General features: G+C 35.3%; 1 protein-coding gene across 1 annotated transcript in view; it reads right to left on the bottom strand.

Moving 5' to 3' along the window:
- Positions 1-27010, bottom strand: part of TMPRSS15 (transmembrane serine protease 15) — a 58745-nt gene that overhangs the window by 15479 nt on the left and 16256 nt on the right. Inside the window, exons 10-21 of the mRNA XM_050911151.1 lie at positions 23968-24076; positions 21142-21251; positions 18972-19109; positions 17567-17716; positions 15102-15204; positions 14477-14627; positions 13126-13267; positions 8203-8292; positions 6771-6896; positions 6166-6297; positions 3617-3727; positions 817-949 (exon numbers count right to left, since the gene is read on the bottom strand). Coding sequence (XP_050767108.1) covers positions 817-949; positions 3617-3727; positions 6166-6297; positions 6771-6896; positions 8203-8292; positions 13126-13267; positions 14477-14627; positions 15102-15204; positions 17567-17716; positions 18972-19109; positions 21142-21251; positions 23968-24076 — 1495 coding nt within the window. The remainder of the gene's footprint in view (positions 1-816; positions 950-3616; positions 3728-6165; positions 6298-6770; positions 6897-8202; positions 8293-13125; positions 13268-14476; positions 14628-15101; positions 15205-17566; positions 17717-18971; positions 19110-21141; positions 21252-23967; positions 24077-27010) is intronic.

Below are 27010 nucleotides of genomic sequence, written 5' to 3'. Positions count from 1 at the left end.
CATAACTCTGTGATTTCTATAATTAATTTATCAGAAGGGAATTTGCAGGCATCCTACTTTGGTCAGAGACCAACATAATGAATTGCAAACTTAGAATTTAATTTAATTATTACTTGGATGAGTGACATTCCCTAAAAACCTCAGCACTGTAGGAAAGCTATTTATTATTCAGTGGATGGAAGTGGAGTTGCATACAGTGTAAATAAGGCCAGAACCCTCCCCACCTTTTCCCTGGAAATTCTGCTGAACAGTGACTGAAGCCAAATCTATTTTTTCAGTCATATACTTCCCTCCTCCCTCCCCCTCTAAGTATACCTCAAGAGACATACAATTTCCTCTCCCAACAGCTCAGGTCTAATGATAGGTATGAAATGTATTGGCAGCCCGATAGCAGAATACCCAAGTGATTATCTTGAATTTACTTGACACAAACGTTAGTATGATAGCAGAGCAGCCAAGGCTGCTGTTTGCTCCAGCTTTACTCTTGAGCCATCCTCATAAAAGTGAAGACGTAAATGATAACATAAAGTGACAAAAGACTAATACCTCCACATCAGTCTCCCAGTGTTCTCCAATATGCATCCTCATGCCTAATCTGCCACATTCAGAGTCATCAATCCTGTAATGAATGCCATCAAAACAGGGTTTGCAACACTTAAAAATTTGTTGGCACACCAAGCACTTCACTTGCCACAGAAAAATACATTGGCCCTTTTTTTGGACGGTAAAGACACCAGTAAAATGAGAAAAACACCAATATACAGACTCAACAAACCTGCAAACAAGTTACAAGGACAATGAATATTTTTCACTCACCCAAACCCCAGCAGCTGGCAAACACTGTCTGAAATCTGCTCATTCCAATCATCTGCACATGCCAGGTACCACGTCTTCCCAATCCTGACCTGTACCAGCCCTTCAGTGCTGAGAGAACCATTAAACAATCTCACTGTAGGCCAAAATGGACAGAAGCATTTTAGATAGGTGGTAAACCACCCTCCTCCCCGCCCCAAGCAAACAGAAATGTAATATAAACAGATCTATTATTGCCAGCAAAGAACAAAAAAAAAGTTAAAATACGTTACAGCGGCAATAAACCAAACATCTCACAGGAAGGAAATGTTATTATTATCTCCTTTTATATTTCTGCCATAGGAGAGTTTCATACCCTGTGTTTTACAAATGTCTCACAAATAGACAATAAACAGTATGTTTTCCATCAACTCTAACCAATGTTTTTTCTTAGCCAGCATTATGTAATTTCTAGATACTGTGTGAAGCTTTAGCTACATGATTCTCAGCAACACTGATTGGAAATAAGGTTAAAAGTAGAGCTGACAGAAAAATTGGATTTTCCAGTTCCAGTTGCTATGAGAATTTTCACTGTTTTCATTGCAGCTTTAGTTAAAACACACACACACAAATAATAAAAGCTTCCTGAAAACCAATCTGTCAAAAATTTTCCCAAAACAAAATATTCAGAACAAAAATTCAGAAACACATTAAGTATTTGGTGAAAAATCTTACACTATTGGCATAGTGACAAAGGAAGTTGGACCATAAGGTTTAAGAAGGTCAACAGAATCCCATATATGTCTCAGGAGCTACAGCTGCATTTCAGGTAGATGACAGTTATTGCCAGCACGAAATGGGGAAAAACATACAATGCATTTGAAATTTACTGGTTGCCAAAATAATTTTTTTTTTAAAATCTTAGTTGTCCAGAAAACATTTTTCCACTAAAATACTTCCACAAAAGAGTAAAGTGTACCCACTATAGTAAAAAAAAATATTAGATTTTTAGGAATGCCTCTGCCACCCAGAGTGCGTGAATGAAAGAAGTGATATACAGTGATTAATTAATGGTAAACCTCAGTCATGAGAAATTTTCAAGCAGTCTTGAAACATCTCAGAATTGTTTGCACTGCGAGATTTCTCCAAATTACTTTTGACACCTCTTGTCTCTTCTACTTGAACTATAATTCCTTTTCCTTTCTCCTCATCAGATCCATGTTCTTCTCCAAATACATTGTTGGTAAGGAATAAGAGAGTCATTGAGCACTCAACAACTGCTTAATTCAAATGTCATATATTTTAGAATTCTGCAAAGGAAGGGGTATCCTATGTCTTTTCTTTGCAGTCCCTGGGAAGTTTCAGAAGTTGGAGTATCTGAAAATAATAGTTTGTCTAGTTCAAATTGCCACGTCTGATAAGAAATTGAAATTGGTTTCAGGAAAATGAGCAAGACTTTTGGACACTGAAAAGACTCAATGTGAGGATGTCTAATTGAATTTTCATTTTATTTTAAGGCTTAGATGGGTTCAGCCAATGTTTGGATTAAATAGGTTTTTGGAAACAATTCTCCCAGTCCTTTAATGTGAGGTAATTTGTTATGAAGTAATAGACAATCTATGGCAAAATGAATCTTTGGGGAAATATACATCCTGTTAATGTAGGTGATGGTTATCTTGTTCAGATCTTCTTTAGCAATGACTGGAAAAACCCATTCAAGTCGTCTTTGCTTAAGAAGAAGCTGAAGTTAATTTTATTCTATGCATTTTAAAGGAAAAATATGTTTGCAACAAAATAGCTACTTGCACTAATGCGAAGAGGGAATCCATGTCTTTGGACATATATATATGTATACATATATTTATATATGCCATATATACGAATATATATATATATGCATGTAAAAGACATTGACATCAATGAGAACTGTCTGCACACATCCAAGGACATATCTGATCCCTAGCAGTCCTCTTTAAAACAAAGGAAGATGATGTTGTACTGAGCTTAAAAGCCCACTTTTAACTCTTCCATTAGTGCTCCATAATAGACTGTCAGAACAGCACTTTGTCAGAAACGGCAATTTAATTTCTGTGCTAGGCCCAACATGATTTTATCATCAGTTTTACATTTAAATTCTTGTTCAGAGAATACTATTTCCATGTTAAGTGAAATGAAGCCATATACTGTACACCTACATTCTGGAAAGAACCATTTTGCCAGAGGACTAAGCAGTAGCAGCTGTTGGTCTCCTTGTTGTAGGAACATGCACATCCACTATGAGCAATAGATACTACTTTTGCAGCTGTGCCATCCCTTCACCCTATGGCAATGCCTCCACAAGATAGAGTCCAGGCAGGCTGGATGGTGCCACATGCTGCAGTTTGGCTTCACACCCACAAGACTATCTGGGAATTTCCATCAAGACGACTCTTATTCTCTACCCTACACTGCAGAATTTATACTGCTGTGAAACTGAAATTAATTACAGTAAAAAGTTATAGAATTTGGGAATACAAAATGGATACAGAAGGAAAACATGTAATGAGTTTTCATTTATTTGAGGCCGTTATAAGCAGCCACAGTTTTAAGCACAGAGGAACTTCCTACCTTTTCCAGAGATCTTCACCAGCTTACATACACTATCTCAGAAAAGTGACTTTGGTTTTTTGGCCCTGACAAACTCAATGAGACACTGCTGTGTAAATTGGCATGGCCTGCATGCAGCTGCAGTAGTTTATGCTAGCTGAGGTTTTGTGGCTGTTTTCCTAGGTAATTCCTGCCAAATATGCATGCATTCCTTCTCTTTGTATGAAGGAAACCTTACTGCACTTTGCTTCATCAGAGCCATCTTCACACTGAGGTACGTTGTCACAAAGGTTACACAATGGTATGCAATCCCTGCTACCACACTGATGCTCATCAATTGCACAAGCTCCTGAAGGAAAACAGGAAAGGAAAATTAATCCGTAACTACAAGGAAGGCTGATGTTCGCTGGAGATCATACAGTTCACCTGAAAGGAAAACGGAGTGGATAGTATGCAGAACCTCTGATTTCCTTTTTTTTCCTTTCCTATCCATCTCTTTTTCAAAATAAAGATATTTTCAGATAAATAGAAGCTAATTAAGAATAAAATCTATGGTATTAAGCCTTGTAGTTTCTGCTATAGTTAGCATTGCTCAGTTACTAGTGTTCTTCTGTTACATGTAATAAATTTTGGAGGGATAAGAAAAGTCAAATCCTGATCAAATCCTGTCAAAAGTGACTAATGATTTCAAGTTTCAGATGGTCAGTGCTTTCACAAAAGTACAGACCTTAAAGTATGTCAAGTCAAACATACATGTAAAGAGGCACTGAAAACCAAGAGCCTCCTTTCAAAACCTGTCTGGGAGGAAAGGTGGAAGAGACAAAAGTAACAAAAATGAGTGAGGAACGCATTAACAAAGTAGGATTAAGCTACTTCAGTATCAGTTATGTAACAAAAGCAGATCAGATAAAGAGTAAATATAAAGTTATAATTCTTTCTATGGCCAAAGTGTATTTTTAATGGTACCATCCTATATATTTACAGGAAATATACAGTTATAAACTTAAATTCTATTGAAAAATTGTTTATTTTCTGTATTTTACCTTCCTGGACTTACTGACTGAAACATTTAATTATCTAGAAATCTTATTTAAGGCAAGATAATTGCTTTGCTTCTGAATTTTTAATATTAATATAAAATGATTCATTCATCAGTCAGTATGGCCTGTTGTACAATATGGAAGCAAAAGAATATGGTTTATAAAAGGCCTGAATCAGATTTTTACACATTCAGTGGCCATAACTGATGCCAGATTTTCCATAGAACTTAGTTCTCACTTAGACAGGTTTTTTATTATATTGCATACTGCCAAAAAGTATTTCTTTTCAAATCATGGTTCCTTTTCAAAAACTCAATATTTCATGGAAAAAATAAAATACAAAGAAAAATCTGCTTTTCTTGTAAAATGGATTTATTAACTGACAATCCTTTTATCCTTGGGCCTGCATGCTAATGATATTAGTGTCTGTCCTTTGGCTGCAAAGATCATGAATAAGCACAATTCTTTTGCAAATGGAACCTTTTTAATATATTTAACCAGAACTGGCAATGGCCACTTTGAGAACTCTGCCTTGTTAAGCTTAATTTTTATTTTACAACAAAATATGGGCAAAGCTGGCTCAGCAAAGATGCTGAACTGGCTAAAAAAAGGCATAGTGGTGTTGGACTGAACAAATGTGATAGAGAAGGCAGAACAAGAAGCAGCAAAATGGTCATATATCTATATAAACCTACCTCTCAGTCTTGCACAACGGGACTAAGCAGAGTTGATTTTACAAAGGTAGATAAATGGTTAAGATTTTTTTAAAGATTAAGAAAATTAATATTGTTGTTACTGTTAATCTGTAAAAAGGCTGCAGCTAGCTAAACATGCTGGGAGACACCTGCCTTTTATGATATTTAAAGTAAGAAAAAGAACATAGATTCTTGTTGACTTTCTGTTCATGCAAATGAATGGTACTTCACACATCGCTGAATACATACGGCTTTTTCTTTCTCTTTTTTCTGCTGTGAGACTTTCACAGAAGTAGTACAAAGCCTCTTATTAATTCCGTCAAGATTTGGCCTAGAGTTAGTGTAAGTATTTGTCCTGGTAAGCATATTGCTGTTCCATGTACTTTAGCATTTGGCTCCATTTTGGAGAGCTGATTGCTGAATTACTTATATGAGTGACAAGTCTAATTGCAGTCCCCAGCAAAACCAGGAGTCTTTCAGAAGGGGACTGGCTGGGACCAGAAACACTGCTGTCCAAACATTTAAAAGACTAACTCTTCCCAGATCCTTCACATGCTAAGGACCAAATTTTTAAAGATGCAAGAAGGACGTTATTGCAAACATTAATCAGAGTTACCTTATACATTATTCTCTTCTAGTGCATGTGATCGATAATAAATATTTCACAAATGCATTTAAGCACACATTAATGACACCCTCAAATGAGTCACAAAGTGATGTTCTTTTCTGGAGCTTGTATAGGGAATAGTTCGTATTTGCCCTCTTAACATTTGAATAGTTTTTGGTCAAAATACTGAGTCAATTTTTCACATAATATCACACAGAGTTGCAGATGATACAGACATTGGTCCAATTACACTAAAGCAAAAAAACCCGTCACTTTTCATGCTAGAAAACATAAAGTACAGATGGGTAACCGCTAGGCTTTTTCTCTTTAACCTTTTCATATTTCTGTTGATCAAGGCCTGAGAGTCACCTTTCACTCTCCACTTTTTCTCAAATGTATTTGACCAGTGGTAAAACCTCTTAAATACAAGGGTTCATATGCTTACCTAGATGGTAGCCAGTAGTAAAGTTTGCAAGAAATCCCTTCTTCGTTGCAGACTTGTCCGTAAGGAGGATTACTGTCATCTGGTTTGTTGTAGAGAAGACATCTGGCAATGGGTCTTGTCCTGTATAGACAGCTGTTCTCCAGGAGAGCATGAATATATTTAAGCTGTTTTGTTCTTATGTATTTCAAAATGTTTTGGGTTCAAAAGCAAATACTGCTGCCACATGAATACAGTTATTCCCCCAAACCTAACTGCTATCAGACTGCAATGATCAAAGCTCAACCCCAAATTTGACATATCAGTATAGAAAAATAAGGTTCGACTAAGAGATTATGCTTCTGTTTGTCCACATACATCAGCAGTCTTATTTATTGAGAAGTTAATTTCATTTGGATTGCATAGAAAGCTGAGTGTGTGCAAACATTTGGGAAATGTGATGTCACATACAGTATGCTTTCTCAAGTTTTCCTCCTGATTTCTGAGACCCAAAAATGTGAAGAAATGTAGAATGAAATTAGAGAGAATTAATTTCCTTTACATTATATCCATCAGTTTGCTCCAGCTGTCTGATTACATTCATTTTAGTACCCAATGCTGTTACTTGCCCAAAAGTAAGGAATTTGGTCCTCTGCCATCTCTGACTTCAACTACATCATGAATATTTTCCAGATCAAAAACCTGAAAATGAAGTTGAATGTTTTTTCCCTTTTCAGCATTTAAGTACCACACACCTAGAAAATAATAACACATACACAAAAGTCACCTTTTTAGTTGTGACATTTACTGTGTCATTTTCATGTTGAAGGATTTTGGGGGGAAAAAAATCTCTGCTAAACTATTAAGAATCACCCAAGAGACTTGGAAGTCTAACTCTTATTTTTAAAAGCAACTTATGCTGTCAAGATCCAAAATTCAATTTACTCTCATTCTCTAAAACACTTTTGAAAACTGGATTTAGTCTCCTAAGACATACACACATGCATTTTTTACCATTCATGACAACTGTGAGTTTTCCTAAAGTAGCAAAGCTAATTCGTTTGTAACTGTGAAAATGTGACAAATAGTCTTGTCACTTAAGTCTTATTTGATAGTAAGATAATTTCTATAATCAGTCACAGAAGCCTGTCTTTCAAGTTAGATGTCTTTTTAGAGAAGTATTTGCTTCTATTTAGCCTATGCTTTATCATATTTAATCTATGTAAGTGTGGATACTATTGAAATCTTGTAAAGAAAGTAAAAAAAAAAAAAAACCAACCATTTTTTAATCTGTTCATAGAATGAACAGTATTTTCTCACTAGTAGGAATCTTATTTGGGAACTAGTGAAATTCATACCTGGAAATGAAAGCCGTATCTCAAGTGGGACAGAAACACAAAATTACAGCTCTTGTGATTAGCATCCCAACACAATTCTCCAGTTAAAGGTGAAGTAATAAATAATTAAAATTCCATTAAGAAGCAATGACAGAGTTCTCTTCCTTACTTCATCCATCAACAGCACATAGTGGACCACCTTGAAACGTTTTCACTTTTGCCAGCTGTAGCTTCATCTACATCAAGTAACATCACTAGAATAACGATGTCTTTTCACTAGTATGTTAAGAAACATTTCAATAAAGAGAGGATTCCTTGCAGAATGCATAGACACATTCTTTGCCCCTAGAAAAGGTTAACCATTTAACAGAAGAGACGATGATATTAACCTGGCAAATACATTGAGGTGTAATGGTAAAATGGGGACTTTCAGCACCTTGTCTGTTGTTGCATTGACATAAAGATATTTGACGTAATAGGCATGATGGAATTGGCCTGTCTGAACCCATTCCAAGGGATTATGCTTGTCTTCATCATTTTTTAATCAACTGGCACATGATTCTTTAGCTTCTGTTAAGTGCCATATAGACTTCAGTTAGAAGTTCCCAATGTATATAGCTTAGATCTTTTTTGCTTGAGAGTAGCTGACTTGGGAAAGCAGATTTAGTATCTCTACTTTTATATGGCTAAACTTTTCCTGAAGACTTGGAGAAGACTGACTTACAAAAAGCTTGACTAGGGTAGTTGTTCGGAAAGTTTTCAGAGCTGAATGTACTGTTTGGCTCCCAGAGTTCAACTGGCCCTCCACAGTCAGCTGAAAAAGAAAACATTTCAAAAACATACTTAAGCTATTGTCTTACTTTTGCAATCTGTTGTAAGAAAGATAATTTGGAAGAAGTAATTTTATGAAGAGGATATTCAAGCTAACTTCATCAGTGTAAGGGTTCAGTTACGGTGCCATTGGTATAAAGCTTGAACAATGAGTTGTGAGAAGCCAATGCTCCAATAAGAACACAGCATTGAGGAAACAAAGTCTGTAGGAAACTCACTGTCCTTATTACTTGCAGTGTCTAAGTCAGACCTGCTGACACATACAATCGATGCCATAGTGTTATCTAAAGCTATAGTTCATATATTGCTGTTTGTGAAGTGCTAGTGCCCAGGTGCACAACCGTAGTCATGATGGTGCTATGAAAAGTCTTCCCCATGTAGTTAGGGGAAGGACACAGTCTGCCCTTCATTTGGTGATTATTGGTCTGCAAGCTGTGCACATGACAGAAAATATGAAGAAAAGAATGTGATACAGTCACCTGTATAATTTACTAGTACATTAATTTAAAAGCTAGAAAATGTCAGAGGAAAGCCCCCCCCCCCCCAAATATAACCTATTTATGCACTTAGCTTCTATGTCTTGCTTATTATCTGATTGATCTTCTTGCAGCATTAGCAGAGATGCTTAAGTATAAAGCCCATTTTGTCATCTAGCAAATAAACTTTATAGCAAAAAAACCCTTATACTGTTATTTTGACTTCATCAGGACCCTAAAAATGTTTACAGTTAAACTTTGTAAATGGTAAAAGTAGCCATTTGCTTTTGCCTTGAAACAACTGCTCCAGTAAGAAAGGTCTTTATCATAAACATGTATATGAACTTCTATATAAAAACGAATAAAATTTCTTTAAAAGCAAATATTGTAGATATATATACACATACATGCACTCACACACATAGACATAGCTAACTGTACTTTATATATTCAATATTCTCTTTCAATATATAGTTTAGATGGTGATTTACATCTGAAATGTCAGCTTCATATTCCAAAACTTTACTTCATATTGAGAAATATTATTTATTTTCATTTCAGCTGTACCATCAGAATGAACTTTGGTGTTTTCCCGCTTCTGTTGTTAGCAATTACTTTATTCAAAAATAAACAGTGCTCCTCCACCTGCTTCAGGAAATAGAAGTTAAGGCAGAAGAAATCTACCTTTTTTATTTTGTTTTGTTGTTGTTTTATTCTTTGAATTAAAATTGATTTTTTTAACTTTCAGACTTTGGCTAAACTTTAACACTCCCCCCCCATCACCCTTTATGGCTCAAATTTTGCATTTCATTATGTCTGTCAGTATTGCATACTCTGAGCCACTTGGTTGGGGACTGCATAATCTACAAGTCCTACTGACTTTGCCCATTGAATCCCACTGGGAGGAAGCTCCACTAAATACAAGAAAGATTTGAACTTTCTCACGACAACCATCTTATAGAACTTTCTATTTCACCAAATCACTCCTGGCAAGAAAAGCCAAACTCTCTGAAATGAAAAGGAACTGTTAACCATCATACACTGACTAACAAGTATATTATGTTTCAGCTGTATGGCTCACAATGAGGACTACTTTCTGTAAATACCATTAACAACAAATAAAGATTACATTGGCTTTTTTTATGGAACATTACTGCACGTACAAACAGACACACAACTATTGTAAAGCTGCATGAAGAATATATGATTCTTAGCCAGTATCATCTGATGATATGAGCAGAGCAAAAACAACTTTCTTAATAGCAGAACAGGGGCAGCTTATGATGAAATCTGATCTGGTGTTGACTACATGTAAGGCACATTAGTAATGATCTTCTTTCTCTTGCATGGAAAAATGATAGAAGTAATTGATTTTACTTATGTCTGGAAAAAATGTTTTAAAAATTTCCAGTGATCTTTAAACACAAATTTATATGGAGTTATTCGTGTAGCTGTCACTCGTTAGAGAACCAAATAGCAATCAGCACCAATAATCTTGAACCTTTCATTGAGCATAATAAACAATTTTCTCAACACTGTAGAAAATGATGTATGACCTATTCATAAAAAAATTCCTCTGTGCTTTGGCCAAAACTTTAATTTATATTGACATACACATCTTAAGTGTGGAATCCACACTGTAATTTCCACACTGTTGTTTGTGTTAAAAGACAGGTTATAAACGAATATGAAGATGAAAGCAACCTTTGTTTTAGATGAAAGTGTAAGCTGACAGTCTTGTGCAAAAGACAAAAGCAAATCCAACTTCCCTATCCCACCACCAAAAATTTTTTTTGACTTTTCAGTGAGCTTTTGTGGCACTGTGAATGATGCCAGTGCCTCTTACTGAAGCTCTAAGTCTAGCAAAAGAAATTGGCTCAGCTCAAATTCTTTCATCTCTTGTTTATAGACATGACATTTGTAGTGAAACCATTAGTATTAGTAAGCTTGCACCACATCCATCAAAGTAATTTCATACTTCTTTGAAGATGATTGATAACATTCACTTTTTTTCAGCAGGTTACAGATAGCATATAGGTAGCATGCCTCAACAAAGTTATGCAAACAAGTTTTAGTTTTTCCCCAGCGACAGCTTAGACTGTGCTTTTGTATCATATTGAAGGACAGTATGGATCCTCTTTAATCTGTTTCATAAGGAGTTATATGCCACATGACCACTTCCTTTTTTTGAATATTAAAACTTCATCACCATATTTTGGGTAGAGAACATGTTATGACATAGAGTCATGACATATAGAGATCATGTTTGAATGACGTTTCTTTGGTGTTTTGACAGCAGCACTCAGCTACTATTTATCACAGGGTCGTTCTACCACTAATCATTAGACTGATGCTAGCTTGTGAGGTGTGTTTACCCACAGCACCTGAAAGATGGCTGGAGGTGGCAGAGATCAGCACCTCTCTGCAGTATTACTTTAATGAAAACTGCAATCAAATTCCAAAACTCACTTTGGTAAATTATGACTGAAATTACTAGTGTTATTAAAATTTAATTTTGCTGACAGAGACATCTTGTTGAACTTTACCTCTCTGTGTCTCAGGAAGGAGCTCTAAAACTGAATTTTGCTCTTATATTTAGAAAGTTTTCTTTTCTTATCTGTCCTGATGCAGTAGATTTAGAGGTGATAGATTTGATAGAATGACAATATGAGTACACAGTACTTCAACATGAATATAATGCAAACAGTCTTTTTCTATTATTTTAATTTTAGACCATTTTTATTTACTATATGCTGTCAAGACAGAAACTAGCTGTGCTTTGTAAGTGACAGTAAATCTAATAGGAGGCAGACCTGGAACATACCCACTGTTTTAATGATTTGAAGCCATCTGTGAATAGGTCTTTTGTAGAAATCTCTTTTTTTGCAAAAAGTTCATGCCTCTTTCACAATAAATTACAAAGCCCTATCAGATATTTTAATGATTTTTTCCACAAGCTCTATTCATATTTCTACCAGTTTTTGCTTTGAATGTGCATGGACCTGGTTAACATCATATGCAATCTTTCTTCATTGTTTTATATACATTTTCCAGATTTATAATGATGGCTACAGGTATTTTTTCATATTTTTCTCAGTGAGATTCTTCTATCTAGCTCTGTGAAACTGGAATGTTTTGAGGAAGCTTAAATCTCTGTGCTTTCCTCTAAAAGACTGCAATATGATGGGTCTGGATCAAGCTGTGCAACCTGTCTGGAGAAGTGCATATGCGCTATAGGTAGCGATGTTTCATGTTTCATTAACTTCTACTTGACTTGGAGAAGATGGCAAAAATGTGCAAACAAAACTAACCCTCCTCCAGTTTCCCACTGAACATGGGATTCAGAAGAGGTGCCAAGAAGACAGTGAGATGAAATGAGATGAGGCACCATCAAGCAGGAAAAAAGCCCCATCCTTTATTACTAGAGCAAGCACTTATTCATCACTCCTGCCTTACCATAACCAGTAGAGTTAGCAAAGGCAAAATTGAAGAAATCAGGCTTAGCTTTTGACACATTCCATAATTTATGCAAATATTGAAACCTCTCATTAGATCAGGGAGTGGAAAGAGTCCTTTGATTGTTTTTTCTCTGAAACCAGAAGAACTGCTAACTGTCCTTCTGTCCTTTCTGTTTCCTTATTTAAATTTTTTTCAAAGCGAATATTAGTTTCTTTTTCCTTTTTAATTTAATCAGATATAGTAGGAATAACAATACAGCCAAATGCATATTGGAAAGAACTCATTCACTGTGAGCCTTGTTCCAGATAATACCTCCATTTTGGATATTAGACACTCACATAGATCGTGCTCCATTCTTAAATCGTTCTGGCACTATTACAGATTCATTCCCCTAAATATGGGAGTTTTCAGTGTGCATGAGTTCTCAGAGCTTGGTGAATTTTTACTATTGAGACCTCTAGTGATAGTATTATGTGACTTTGCTCATTCTGTTATTCCCCTGCTACATTGCTTATAATTTCAAATACAGAGGTTATAATCTTCCTTCTCTTTCTTCTTCCTTCCCCTTCAGTGGCTTCCTGGAAGCTTTACTAATTAAAGCTTTTAGAGACAAATTCTGAATTCTTTAATTATCCTCCACTCTTCAAGTTTTGGAAGATACTGTACTGATAGCTTTAGCTGGTAATCTACCAGTTCTGTTGCTATCAATGGGTCATGGGCAGGGAACCTGATCCCTAGTATGTTGTCCTGAAGATAATTTTATAATGCTGCAGAGAGATTTATATCAGAGATATAAAACTGAAGGTTGAAAATTCTGAATCACTCATACACAAATACAGTAATAGGAAAAGGCAATCAACTGTAATTTAGTGTTTACTTACTAGGAACTGAAGGGACAGTAGTAACAGTTGGAATCACAGTTGGCTCTACATAAATACTTTCATTACACTTTCCCTTTGTCAGGCCAATGTCATCCAAGGCAATATCACTGGGACCACGCTTTTTAAAGGCGTCAAAAATAACCTGAAGTTCATGAAAAAAAAAAGACATTTATAATTTAATGAAACATTTTTCATCTTCCTATGCTGAACCATTCTATCTTTTTTCTTGAATGCTCTCATTTCCGCTGTAATGTACACTGGTGCTACACTCAGAGGAGGGCATCAGAGATAGGATTCCTCACAAAACAAAACAACACTATGCAAACTGAGTGTATCATTCTAAGGAATGCAGGAACTTCTTCGTATAAATGATGAACATGATTTAGAACTATTCAATAACTTTACTTTTTATATATAAATACATGTAATTTTTGAAACACAAATTCTGTATCACTCATTTCATCAGTCCAAGCTTCTCCTGATTTAATGGCATATCTCCACGAAAAATTGAAATTAATCATCTCATTTGCTTGTTATTGTGCTTTAATATCCACATATTTAAAGTCATCCTGCTACCAAGGAATTTGTGCTGGTGAAATACATCTAGGTATAGCACTCTTCCTGAGATCATAAAATACACATTTGCTGAAAATCTGATGCGTCCAGGTCACAGATGCATTTACTTCCTCAGATAGATAGTAAATGCATCTTTCTGGCAGTGCTTTTGCATCAGTCAAAACTACTATAGCAGGACAAGCCATCCGAAATACCAATAAAAAGAAATTGTTTTCAATAGAGAGTTGCTGAAGGAATTGTCTAGCATAAGTCTCTTCCTTTTGTTTACAGATAAGTCAGGTCGGTTGTTAACCATGAGGCGCCAAATACATTTCCATCTGGAACACACTTTCAGTGAATTATTCTGTAATTAATTAGTGAAAATACTGCTTCAGAATCTGAAGTTTTTTAATTTAAATCTTCTTATGGCTAAGTGCTTCATATCACACTCACTGTCGAAATTTTAAACTCCACATCAGATTTTCATAGGCTTTGAACACCCTTGTTTTGTGGAAAGCTCTCTTTCATGATAACATTGATTGTCCCATGACAATGTTAAGGTTTTCGGTTTTCTGCAATAATAATACTTTAAATTCCAGAGTAGGGAAGGGGGGGAAATGACAATTCAAATGGGGACTTCAGTCTTCTGCATGCTAACATTTATTTGATGGCATGCATTAGCAAATAGTACTAGATATTATCTTCGGAGCTGTGGATCATTGGGTTCATTTGGCAGAAAACTCTGATATCAGTTTAGCCAAAATAAATTTTAAAAAGAACCAGCAGTTTAACAAACCTTGAAATCAGATGTTTCGTTTAAAGTTACTTGTCCATAATTCCAGTGGTTTCCATAGTTTCCTTCTTTCTGGAAAATGATCTTTTCCAAACCATGCTTATTACTTATGCTAACTCTTAAACGGTAAACATTAGTACCGTACATGAAATACCTAGAGGGGGAAGAGCAATTTGGTATTAGAACAAAGAGAAATTTCATGAAAAAATATCAAGCTTTTTATTTTATAAACAGTTTTATGGAATTAGGACTAATTTGCAGTGAGCATGAAAATAAAATGAATTGTATGTTTAGATTACACCTAGAAGTTTTACTTGGTACTTTGCTATATTTTCTGCAGAGGCCTGGATAAGCTTCATGACAAAAAACATTTCAGGGATTCTTAGTATCATTTCCGTATAGAAATGAATATTGGATGCAGGGTGAAAAAGAAAATACATTAAAGCTAACTGCAAGAATCAAACCTATAAAGGAGTCAAAGGCCTGGAGTTGAGACTGATAATGGAAATCCAAACAGAAGCAGGCTTGTATTGCTGGCACACTGACTTGGTTTAATACTATATATGAAAGAAAGCTATTTGGTTTTGTTCTTAAACAAAGTATATGTTTAGGAATTACGTAAGAATACCAAAAGCTTAGACAAGATGAATCTGAAGAGACCAAAGGCAAACTCAGAATTCGGACTCTCTCTTCTCCGAATCCAAGTCCTATGGGTGTTGAAATATAAAATCCTGCAAGATAATGAGCACATTTTAGTCAGTACAAAATTACTGTTTGTTTTTTTTTTTTTTAAATGAGAGTTTTTACATTAAAAATAATATCATTATTGTCAAGCACAGATAGTGTTGCACGACTTGGAAGATTCCTAACACAATAAATGCAAATGATTATCCCAAGTTATATTCATCAGTCAATGACATATTAAAATGAGCTTTTAAGCTCGTTGGACACTCCTCAGAACTAGACATGAAATAGGAAACTATTCCTTTTGAAGTCAGTGGGAGATCTGCCTTTTGTTTAGTGAAGGCAGTGATTCACCTGAGCGATTTCTACTTAGTTTATAAAAATGTCTTCCTGTTTTGACATTGCTTGTGATTTTGCAGAAGAACTTCCTGACATTTTTATAATTTTAATCCACATAATAATGGGAAATATGGGTTGCGTGTTGAGGGGGGTGAGAGAATGACTACACGAATATTTTATAGCTAGGTGAAGCATTATGAACAAGAAAAATACATTATTTGGAGAAAATGAGTTTTAGCTTTTTGAGTTAATTCCTTGCAGCTGGGAATTTGGACTTCCTGCTGCCATATGGAAATATAACGCGAGGCCAGGCTACAGAAGCATTGTGATTTATCATAAGAAAAGCAAAATTAGGCAGAGTTAAAAGTCCTAAAATAAAATTCTTGCTTTATTGAAATCATGTCTGTAATCCTAGATTTTATTCTATCTATCTATCCATCTATCTAATACATATATATGCAAATACTATATTCATAGAATCTACAAATAAATACAAATATAATTACATAATTTAAATTATATGTACTATATTCTGTTATTTATACTTCTAGATTAGCTAGCTTTTTCATGTGGGATGTTAAGGTATGTGAAAATTACTCTGAAATCTGAATCAGGCCTTTCATTTCCTGTGTTGACTTAGCATGTATTAAAATATACATGGTGTCTAGCTTTAAGAAAATGAGCATAGCGTTCTTTTTCAGAAGAGGTCTTCATATAGTCAAAGTGACAGTTTTCTGTCTTTGTTTCATCAATTCTCTGAGCATTCAGAATCAATTGTTGAGTATGTATTGTCCTTTGCTTTTTAAAAGGAACAAAACAAAAATACACTGTCTCACTGAATATATGTAATAGCTAGATATTAACGATGTAGCTCACATTTTTACTTCAAATGCAGGTCATAGAAATTTGAATATTCAATATAATAGCAACATTACATATAGCAACATTACATATGTCAGCTTAGATCTAGCACAGTGAAACAGAGAGCACCTAAAATAAATTAGCATTTTCAAGACAGCTAGAAATCATTGTCAAGTGTTTTACTAAACAAATTTTACATTCTTTCATCTGATTTGTATTCTAGGAGTCAAATGGGAAAATAAAAGTGTACTGAAGATTGTTTAGAAAGTGTGCATTTACTCAGAGAGAGGTGAATAATTTCTATCCAATAATGCGCTGAATAATATTTTTCTTTTCCTGGGAGTAACTTCTTCCAGAATAATTTGCAATTTTTCCAGTCATTTGTCACTGAATAAGTTCTGTATAAGTCTTGCATAGAATACATATAACTATTGCAAAATCCAAATTATGTTAATTAGTTTTAGCTGGACTGATGAATCAGCTGAGAAAGAGATTGTTTGGTTTTCCTGTTGAAGCAGAAAAAAACCTTTCGGAGTCTAATTCTGATAAAAACATTCATGATACACATTCAAAATCTGATTCCTATCAGTACTGTCTCTTTAATTAAAGCCCACATTTGACATGAGCACTCTTCCAATTAAATTGTTTTGCTATAGCAGTTGCTGGAGTGGTTTTGTGTTTTGCACGTGTTGAAAATTAGTGTGTTTGGTGTGCGATTCTAACTGGGGACACAAGTGCCCTATGTACCCTGCAGGTCAACTTCATGTTAAATCGAAATTATTCTGTGACAACCATGAGGATGTCACCAGTAGATAGGGACAAAAAAGAAGTTATTTCCCTATAATGTAACTATAATTTGTTTTTTCCTTAAGGTAAACATGCAGTTATTTGACCTATAACACTGTTGCATAATAGAAATTCCTTTCTCAGATAAGGCACTTTGGCATATTAATAGCATTGAAACTTTTCAATACCTCATACTTTAATCACTTTATATATTCCTTTATTTCTTCTTTCAGTTTTGGTATATTTCCACAAGATGTCAATCAGTAGCATAAAACATTTTGTCTGGTTGTCCTGACTCATTTTTATGGCAGAATAAAATTACATCCCAATAATACCACTATGAAGAATCCATTGTACAGTGGTATAACATAAGCTAAATCAAGTTTTTTCTTTAATCTGCAAGCAACTTGTATTTGATCTTACCCGAGATGTTGCCAACTGTGTGATCAAAATCAGGACCACTCGTAAAGGGAAAGGTAGGACCCTGAACTCTCTCCCAGTGTGAGTCACTATCTAAATCTTGTATCCAGTAACAAAAGCCATCTTCAAAAGTGCAATTGACTTTCTCATAATCTGTGAATAAGAACCTCTAGTAAATAAAAATGACAGAGATGTTAAGTATTTCCTCAGAATTACATAAGAATGAGTGGCAAACAATGTAAATTTTTAAGTATGTTTGAAAACTGGTGCCCACGGTGACTCAATTTCCTTTTCTATGCAATGCAACATAATTACTCAAATAGATGTGTCATTTGTACTTGTTAACAAAACACTATTGCTGAAGGTGGCCCTACATTCTCTTGCACTCATTCACCAACCTTCTTTTTTGATTCTTCCCCAGTAATGTGGTGGGGGAATGAGAGAGGACCCCTTGCATAGCTAACACTAAGGGCTAACCCTGCTCTTTTTTCTTTGCCGAGGCCTGGATTGCTCCAGCTGAACGGGCTCACCGCCAGAGCTGAATGCTCAGAAGATAAGTGCTGTGCTCCATGCACAAGGGATGCCCCTTTCCTTGTCCTCCTCCTTTGCTCCTTCTTTGCTCACATATATTTGCTGCAACATCCTCATCACTTTTCTTCCCATGATATTTTGCTCAGTGTCTTTTCATGGTGTCTTGAAGTGCAGGTCAGCCCCCAGCACGGGCTTCCACATGGCAAGAGTTTGCTGGCACTCTGGATGCTTCCTGCAGCATATCCCTTCCCAGTCACATCCCCTATTCACATCCTGCTCAAAATTTAGCAGCTGAAGAAGCCTTCACCTGTCCAATCTGCATCTAATTTTTTTTCCAACTACTAAAGAACACCAATGCATGAGTCATATTGCTGAATTTTGTTGCCACTGTAGATTTACTGCATCTGGACTTTTTCCAATGCCTATTTACTGAAGCAGGTATTTTCCTGAATGTTAGTTTTACCATTTGGGACTACTACTTGTGGCAATGAGTTAGGACATTAGAAACTCTGGAGAGCAGGTACTGTCAGGCAATCACAGAATAATGATTAGTGTCAGTGATTCAACAGTGCTCATTAGTGAACAAACTGGCTGAAGGGAATCTGATGGAGATATGGCCAGAGTTTTACTCTTATTTAAACAGATCAACTTTGTAAGGCATCACCCTACTGCTAGATACAGGCCTGTAAACCTGTGGACAGTCTTACTGAAATCAGTGATTTGACCTTTAAAATAGTATGAAATTTCTCAAAGTGGATCTAGTTAGTGGACTGAGGCCAGAAAATACTGCTTCCCTTTTCATCTCCATTTTGTCAAACTGAAAATATAGTTTCACCAAACTTTTGGGATAACAAACACACAAAAAAAGAACACTTACTGCTTAGTTCATTTGCATTAAATGTAGTGTACGTTGCGTTAAAGCCATTGTAATTTTCAGAATAATCAGATACAAACTGTGCTGTAGCCTCATGAGAAAAAATGTAAATTGTCTCAGGATTAGTCCCTGAAAGGGAAGCTGAGAACAAATAAAGAATAATATAGTCAGAGAGAAAACAATCCCATGCGCATTAAAATCCCCAGTGCTGTCACAAAAATACAGTGGATTAGCTTTTTGATTCTTAAAGAATGCTTTCCCTCTTGTACTGTGATCCTGCCTACAATAGCTTCAAAACCCTGAAGGCATTTAGTTGTTTGGCTGCCATATAAGTATTCTGCATATCCCATCTCTCATATCCATCAATATGGATATCAGCTAGTGGAGAAACGTCTCTTATAGTACACATATTCAGCACTATAATTTTCATATCCATGCTTACTATGCTGTAAATGTTCTCAAAATTTACAGATATGCACTCTGAAACTCTAGAATCACAGTATTGATTACATATTTTTGTTATATATACTTACTCTCACAGTTTAATAATTAGCACATGCACTTAGATATTCAAAGAGTAAGGAAACTGTGAAATTACATAGGAATTTCATTTTGTGATGTATGCATGAAAGCATATAGCACAGGAAAAATTGCAATGTTCCAAGAAGCAACTGGACAGGGTGCTGGATAATCTCATCTAGGCTCCCTTTTCCATGAAAGGTTGGACCAGAGGATCTTTCAAGGTCCCTTCCAACCTGGGCAGTTCTATGATTCTATGGTACAATGTATCTAAATTTTGATTTTAAATTCTAAATTAATTTAAATTCACTCATATAAATTCCATATGTGTGAAATGACAGGATTGATACAAGCCATCATACAGTAAAATAGTTGCTTCTCCATCTAAAGCTGATATGATGCCAGGCAACAACTATTAGACTAGTGACCATATTCAGGATAAAGAAAATCCTGAATTCCTCACTGTTCTGTGACAGTTTTTGCCTCTGCTCTTTCTCTTCTCAAGGCCTTCCCCAATTTTGCACAGATAGAGAGACTTTGCTTTTCTGAGGAGGAGCCATTTACCTACTTGTAACACTATATATTTGAAACAGTGCCAAATTATTAAGGAAAGACAATGGGCATCATCTTTCATACTTTTAATTATATGTGCGTTATTTTCCTTCCTCCTTCTCAAGTTCTTTTACTTACTTAAGTGGAGAGTTTTAATCTAGAAATGTCTTGTAGTCCCTCTTTCCTCTACATTTGGTATTTCCAATACCTGGAAATCTGCCCCTCAAACTGCAAAGTTTTAGGCAGTCCACTGATGGACAGTCTTTAACATTGTCTTTATATCTTTGTGGTATCACTGGTCATCCCCACAGCAGTCCTTAAAACCATGCAAGTTAATGGTTGCTGCAGAGAATATTATTGAAGCAATCTCTCACATCTAAATTGAAATTCCAAAGGGGGGGTCAAATTCAAAGCAGTACTGAAAGGCTAGAATTTCTCCATTCTTTATTTTATGAGTCTTTTACTATTTCTCATTCCCATTCTCTCCCTGCTTCCAAAAATAAGGATAAATAATAATATATTTTTCTGACTTATCTCTACATATTTATTTTCAAGTATATGTATTCCAACTCTGATGGAATTCAGCTGGATAGACTGAGTCTTGTGAAACATGGGCGAAATCCCATTTTTCCGGAATAGAATATAAAGACCGAGATAAGGTATCATCAATATTTCAAGGTCTGAGGAAAGCAATGCCATGCTTGTAATGAATTTCAGGGAGTATCATAGTACTTCTCCCAACAGTTTCAGTTTAGATTCTTTCATTTTATGTTACTCTGTATGATGTTGCAGAATCTTCTGACAACATATTTCCAATGAAACATGGACCCCACAATACCATGGCTCTGGTCAAGTTATCAAGATTGTTCAAATAAGATCTTAAAAAAAAGTAGAGATTTCTTAATATATTGGAGAAACATTTCTCTGTTCACTTCGTAAGAGCAGATATGTATATCAAGATCAATTGTCTAACAAGGTAACTTTACGCAGATGCATTCTTCCACTTAAACATACGCATGCAATTTTTTTCACTTCAAAATGCTTATTTTACCACTTAAATTTTAGTAATGGAGAAGTAATATTAGCTGAAGGATAACCTTACCTCTTAAAATCTTGTTTTGTCCTATACCTTCAAAAATATTTAAATTGTCTGCATATTGTTGTGTATCAAAAGAAGTGAAGTTCAGTTTAATGGATAACCCTTGAGGCACTCTAAGATAAAAAAAGAAAAATAAACCTCAAAGCTGAAAGTCATGTTCTAGTAATCTTTTTTTGACTGTAGTAAATTCATTGCGTGCTTGAATGATGTTAAGTTCAGAAACAATGTGAAATTACATTAATCAACATTATTAATCAAGATGACCTATTTGCCTAACTTCCAGTTTGTAAAATTACCAAAGGAACAGGGCATAAACCTTTTGTAACAGTACAAGTACTCCTTTACTCACTGGAGTTAAGTATATTTTAGGAACTGAATCTTCTAAACTCTAGAATGTGCTATTCAGCTGAACAGTTTTTTGTGTTTTTTTTTTTCTCTGCATCTCATTAATTTACAATTACTTTTTAATACATGTTACTAACAGATAACATCTCACTGCTCAGGTAGACTTCCTAAAGTCAGAGGAATGGTATCATGGTATCAATATGAAAAGCAAGATATCAAAATCTGTCTCCTGAAAGTCCAAAATAATGTCTCTTATGACAAAAACAGGATTTGCATGAAGATTTGAGGATCTCAGACCCACTGTTTGGGAACATGTTATCAAACCTAACCATCACCCAGTCCGTTTAATAACAAAAGTCACTTTAACTAAAGTGTAAAAAATGCTGGGTTTTATTTTGCTGCAGTTATGTTCTTTCAGTAATCTATATTTAAGTAGTTCTCTCATTACCTTTCCACTAAACATATATGGTAGTCCAAATTCTAAAACTCTACTATTGCAATCAGCTTAGCTTCCTGTACCACTATTTGTTGTTTTCTGGAATTGAGAGACCGAATGAAGATAGCTTTTCAACAGCAATCTGCTGGTGCTTATCAGTACCGATTAGTAGAGAAGTGTGAAGTAAATATTTGAATTTTTGCATTTGCCTTTTTTGTTTGTTTGTTATATATTTCTCCATAGGAAAAAAATATCCTTGGTTTGAAAAGAGTAAAGCATATAGTTGAAAGGTAATCTTTCAGGAAGCTAATCTTTCAGGGAAATATTGAGCCTACTGCTCTTATTTTTAAAAGGAAAGGAAATTACATCTTCATTTGGGGAGGAGTTAAATGGGGTGAAAATGTGAAAGCTTTTCCTAAAGGTAATGGGGAAATCTTTCTAGACAAAGAAAGGCAGAAAAGAAATCAAATCTTGGATGTATTATAGGGTAACTTTTAACACATTTGTATAGGGATAATGAAAATAATAGGACAAAATATCTCTCATTGGTTACTGGAAAATGCAAAAGGTTCCCTCATAGAAACAATTCTGTTTGAAAGGGAGGCAAAATTTGAGTACCACATTGAATTTTTCAGGCCTTCACTGTCCGTGTTGCCAGATTTTTTTAAAGCAGATAACTGGAAAAAACCCTCAGATGGCTGGTTTTGTCATTGATCAATCTGTAATTACACAAATCTGCAGCACCTGTACTATATTATTTGCAATTACTCATGATTCTTTCCAAAATTAAACTTTTGTTAGCTACATACCTAGTATAGACATCTACCTAATACAATGCTTCTTGCAGCTATAGCAGCATTTGAAGCAAAATTAACAGCTTAGAAGGAAGTAGTGCACTTGAGCCATGATTATTTATTGTGCTCAAATTCTGCGACAAAATGAACTGAGGAACAAGTCATTGTTGCTTATATTCTGAAGGATACAATCTTGTGCTTTTCCTGTGACACACCTATATTTTAAAAGCAGGTGTAGCCAGTAATTATTGGTGAATAGCATTGCTGAAGATGAGAAAGAACAAATGTACTAAACAGAAGGAAAACCATGACTTTTTCCTGAAGTGTCAAGGTGAAGACGAAAGTCTTGAACAAACTCAAAGGCTAGCACTCTCGAAGGAGCCTTGGGAATAAGAACTCCAAATCTTATCCAATTTTAAAAGCATTTCCTTAATCTCCTTTGAAACTCTTCTACCAAATTAATACTTCTCAGAATCAAAGAATGGCCATTATTACAAAGCCATAATAAGAATTACTGCCTTTCAAAGCAATAACTTCTGAACTGGCAGTCATTGTAGGGATTTTTAGGAGCTTCCAGCCTGCAATCATCTAACTTATTTTAGATGTGTACTTTAGGATGAGATTTATCACATACTACGGCTATCTTTTTTTCTCCCTGGCCTATGAAGTGGACCTAGAGTGTCAAAGTCAAATAGCTGTCCCTCCCTGTAGATATGTATTCTTGATTAAACAAATTCCACTTCTTGTGCCTAGGGCTTGAAAGGCATTTGGTGCTATTACGTCAAATGATACTCATGTGCTTTTAAGACATATTCCTAAATGGCTTAGGAGCACAGGTGCTGTTAACTCCCAGATGAAATGTGTACCCGTAAATGACAAGGGAATTCTTGAAAATTCCATCTGTTAGTAACAGTTATATCATATAAAACCGTTACCTAAAGACTAGTATTTACTGTAATACTTTGAAACAAATATCTTGCAATTATTTTTCCTGTGCGTGCATATAATACACAAGGTTTCTCAAAATCATACCTAAGAATTTTTGTAAGTGGGAAAATTATTGATATAGTTATGGGTTTTAAGCATGTAAGTTTTTAAAGAAAAGCTACATAAATACAAAGGAGAAAATGCTCTTACATATTTTGCATGGTGGGGTATTTGAGAATATAAATAGCGTAAGGCTGATGTGCAGGAAACAATATCACCTCATAATCAAAAAAATGTTAGGTAGAAAATTATTGGAAAATGGCTTACAATATAATCCATTGGCAAAAGGTATTTGCATTATACGGTTTTGGATAATTCATAGAGTGAAAAAACCCAGAGGAATCAGTCAACATAAATTTTCCATCACAAACTGCAGCTGTAAAGATATAATGAAGAACATTTGTCAAAATGACATTTGAAAAATAGAATCAGAGCCAAAATGAGGGCGACCTTAGATATTGGTTTACATGGCTTACCTTGGAAATGCTTTGTAAGCAACAATGTGAAGACAAAGTAAAACACACTACCAACTTACTCCCACTTCTAATTTCTGTGACTATTTGATCTCAAAGTGCTATATGAGAAGAAAAGCAGTACAGATAATTCACTTTTAAATTAGAGACAATCCAACTAATCCAAACTAGTCCAAACCAATCCAAATAATTCAAATTCAACGGTTGGATTCAACTAATCCAACTCTCTTTCTTTCATTTTATTTTATACATTTGTAAGGAAACAGGATCTTGCCTTAACAGTTCTTATCTACAGCTACTTTAAATCAGGAAACTGTGTTTGCACTACCAGAAAAAAAATTGATATCGTGAATAAAAGCAAGAAAGGATACGGTTGACTATTGCTATCTCTACTTTTATGAGCTTCCTAGTTCCTCGCCTTATATATTACTAAGTACTCAAAGAGATAAGTGGATATCCCAAGTTTCCTGCCAGCTATTGAATTCATTCATCTGAGGTAAATGTCATCCATCATCATATATTTTTTCAAAAAGCTTTTATTAGCTTTGTTTCCTTGGTGCTGCTGTTCCATTCTACACATGTTCTTCAGTTTAAAAATCAGTTATTTAAAAAAAATGTATTTTTAAGCCTCAGCAAGATTGGAAATGTTAATTCATGTAGAGTTATTTTGTTTCAGCAGACATTGAAGCACTGTTGAAGCTTTTGCTGCATCTCTTGAACATTACATTAGGAATCTCTCTGATGATGGTTTTTCTTCAGTTTTTCAGAAAGCATCATAGAGCTTTCAAATAAGGATAAAATCAGTACCATACATGATTATCTGGAGAGGTAAGGACAAGTTCATCACTTTGAGGCAGATAATCAGAAATTAGATAGAGCTTTTCATTAACATCAGAAATGAAATCATACCTATAATGTCTATCCAAATTATGACTAATCAATCATATTGAGAATTAAATGGAAATTTTACTGAGCGTAGTCCTCCTCTGGGAAACGATATATAAAATGATAAATCAGGGCTCCTTGTCTGTTCATTTTATAAGTGTAAAATTCTTTCTGACTACCACTGTAGCAAACACAACATAAAAATTAAGCTTTGTTTCAGTCAGGCTCAGGCATGCACTGTTAATAAACACTGTGCAGAATGAACTTCACTAACGATGATACATCTAATGCATGAGCTGGAATAGAAACATATTCCCTTTTGCAATCTTCATGGCCTTTGAGAGGAAAACAAACACATAAGATTTTAAATATGTAGAGAAAAATGTCCATGAAAAAGAGAGTTACTATTCTATATAACTTTTTTATCAGAATAGGCTACAGCTTTAGTGCTGGGTATTGGTATAGAAGTACTTTTTCTGTCCATTTTAATTCATGTGTTTCCTGTCCTTACCAATGGGCTAATATTCACAACCATTTCCCATTGAGAAGAATAAAATCAGTGTGAGAAGGAGAGTGCCCAGCTTGTTATTAATGAAGTGTGCAAAAAAGTGGTACTGTTAACAAGTGGTTAGCAAGACACATCCTGACTAAAAAGGAGATTATAGCACTGGCAGTAATAAAAAGAGATATAGCACACTGTTCTAATAAAATTAATGACAAAAGTTTGCTCTTGTCAACAATTTATTTCTGTTCTTCTTGTTTCCTTTTACTTGTTTCTTTTTATCTCTGAAGAGACAATGAGTAACTTGAAACAGGACAGAAAGATTCAGGCAAAAGTCCTTAGGCTGCTCATCCACAGCCTAGGAATAGTCAGTGCTTAGTGTCTCAGGAATGAGCAGGAAGATAGGTGGGTCTGGTCTATTTCCCTGAAGAACCTCCCAGTGCTTCCTTGTTGTAGTGAGGAGGCAGCTGTGGTCAAAGGTGGGCAGGGTCACAGAAGTCATTACATTTCTGCCTCCTCCTGGAGCCCTCAGAAAAGCCTCAGCTGTCCTCCTAATGAGACAGGAGACATCTTTTGTAGGAACCACTTTCACTGCTTCCCCAACATGCATCTTGCTGTCCATTTCTATTTACTTATGTTGCATACAGGGCACATTAGGAGGGCTTAATCCTGTTATCCTTGAATTGCAGGGAGAAGCTCCCCAAACTGGTCAGATCAAGCCCACATATTTCACTTGGCAGGACCTTTCTCTGTCAAGGGCAGTACATTACTTCCTGGCTTACATATGATTAATCTCTCTCAGTACTGTAGTGATGCTGTGAGGTAGGTAACCACAAAATGTTAGCCTAGACACACAATAACTGCAAAGAGAGTCTGCAGAGAGAAACACCTCCTGGAATCAGCTTCCAGTCTCCCTTTCCTTACACTTATGTGCGACATGGCTGCTTTTCAGCAATGCCAGCCATTATTAATAGATGCTGTTCAGACGTTCACATTTCTCTAGAGACCCTTTCACTGAAATTTCTAACTGTACTTTTGCAATGCCTTTTGTTACTGCGCTGCACTGCAGAGCCAGAAAGAAACCTTTCAAGATAATTTTAATCAATAAAACCAAAAAAATGAAGGCATTCAGTTGCCTGAATCTCTGCGGAGAATCTGAGATTTTACTGAATTCTGTCTAATGCAGGAAAAGACTATTAAAATTCACTCTTGTATCCTACATTTTAAAACCACTAACATATTCTAAAATCAGAAGTACTAAAGGGAACAATAATCAAGACGAAAAAACAAACCAAGTTGTTTAAAGGGCAGCAACTCTGTTGTGTGCAAGAGCACTTGTAGCACGAATTATGAATTGGCTGTAAATCTCATTGTGAACCTCTGAAGCACTTCTGAAAATCTAGACACTTTTAGCTTTTATATGACTGTATGAAGTTGCTCTAGGGATGGG

Source organism: Gymnogyps californianus, chromosome 1, assembly GCF_018139145.2.
Source record: "Gymnogyps californianus isolate 813 chromosome 1, ASM1813914v2, whole genome shotgun sequence".
Lineage (NCBI taxonomy): Eukaryota > Metazoa > Chordata > Aves > Accipitriformes > Cathartidae > Gymnogyps > Gymnogyps californianus.
Note: the sequence above shows the minus strand (reverse complement) of the source record. Positions and strands in the feature narration are given on the sequence as shown.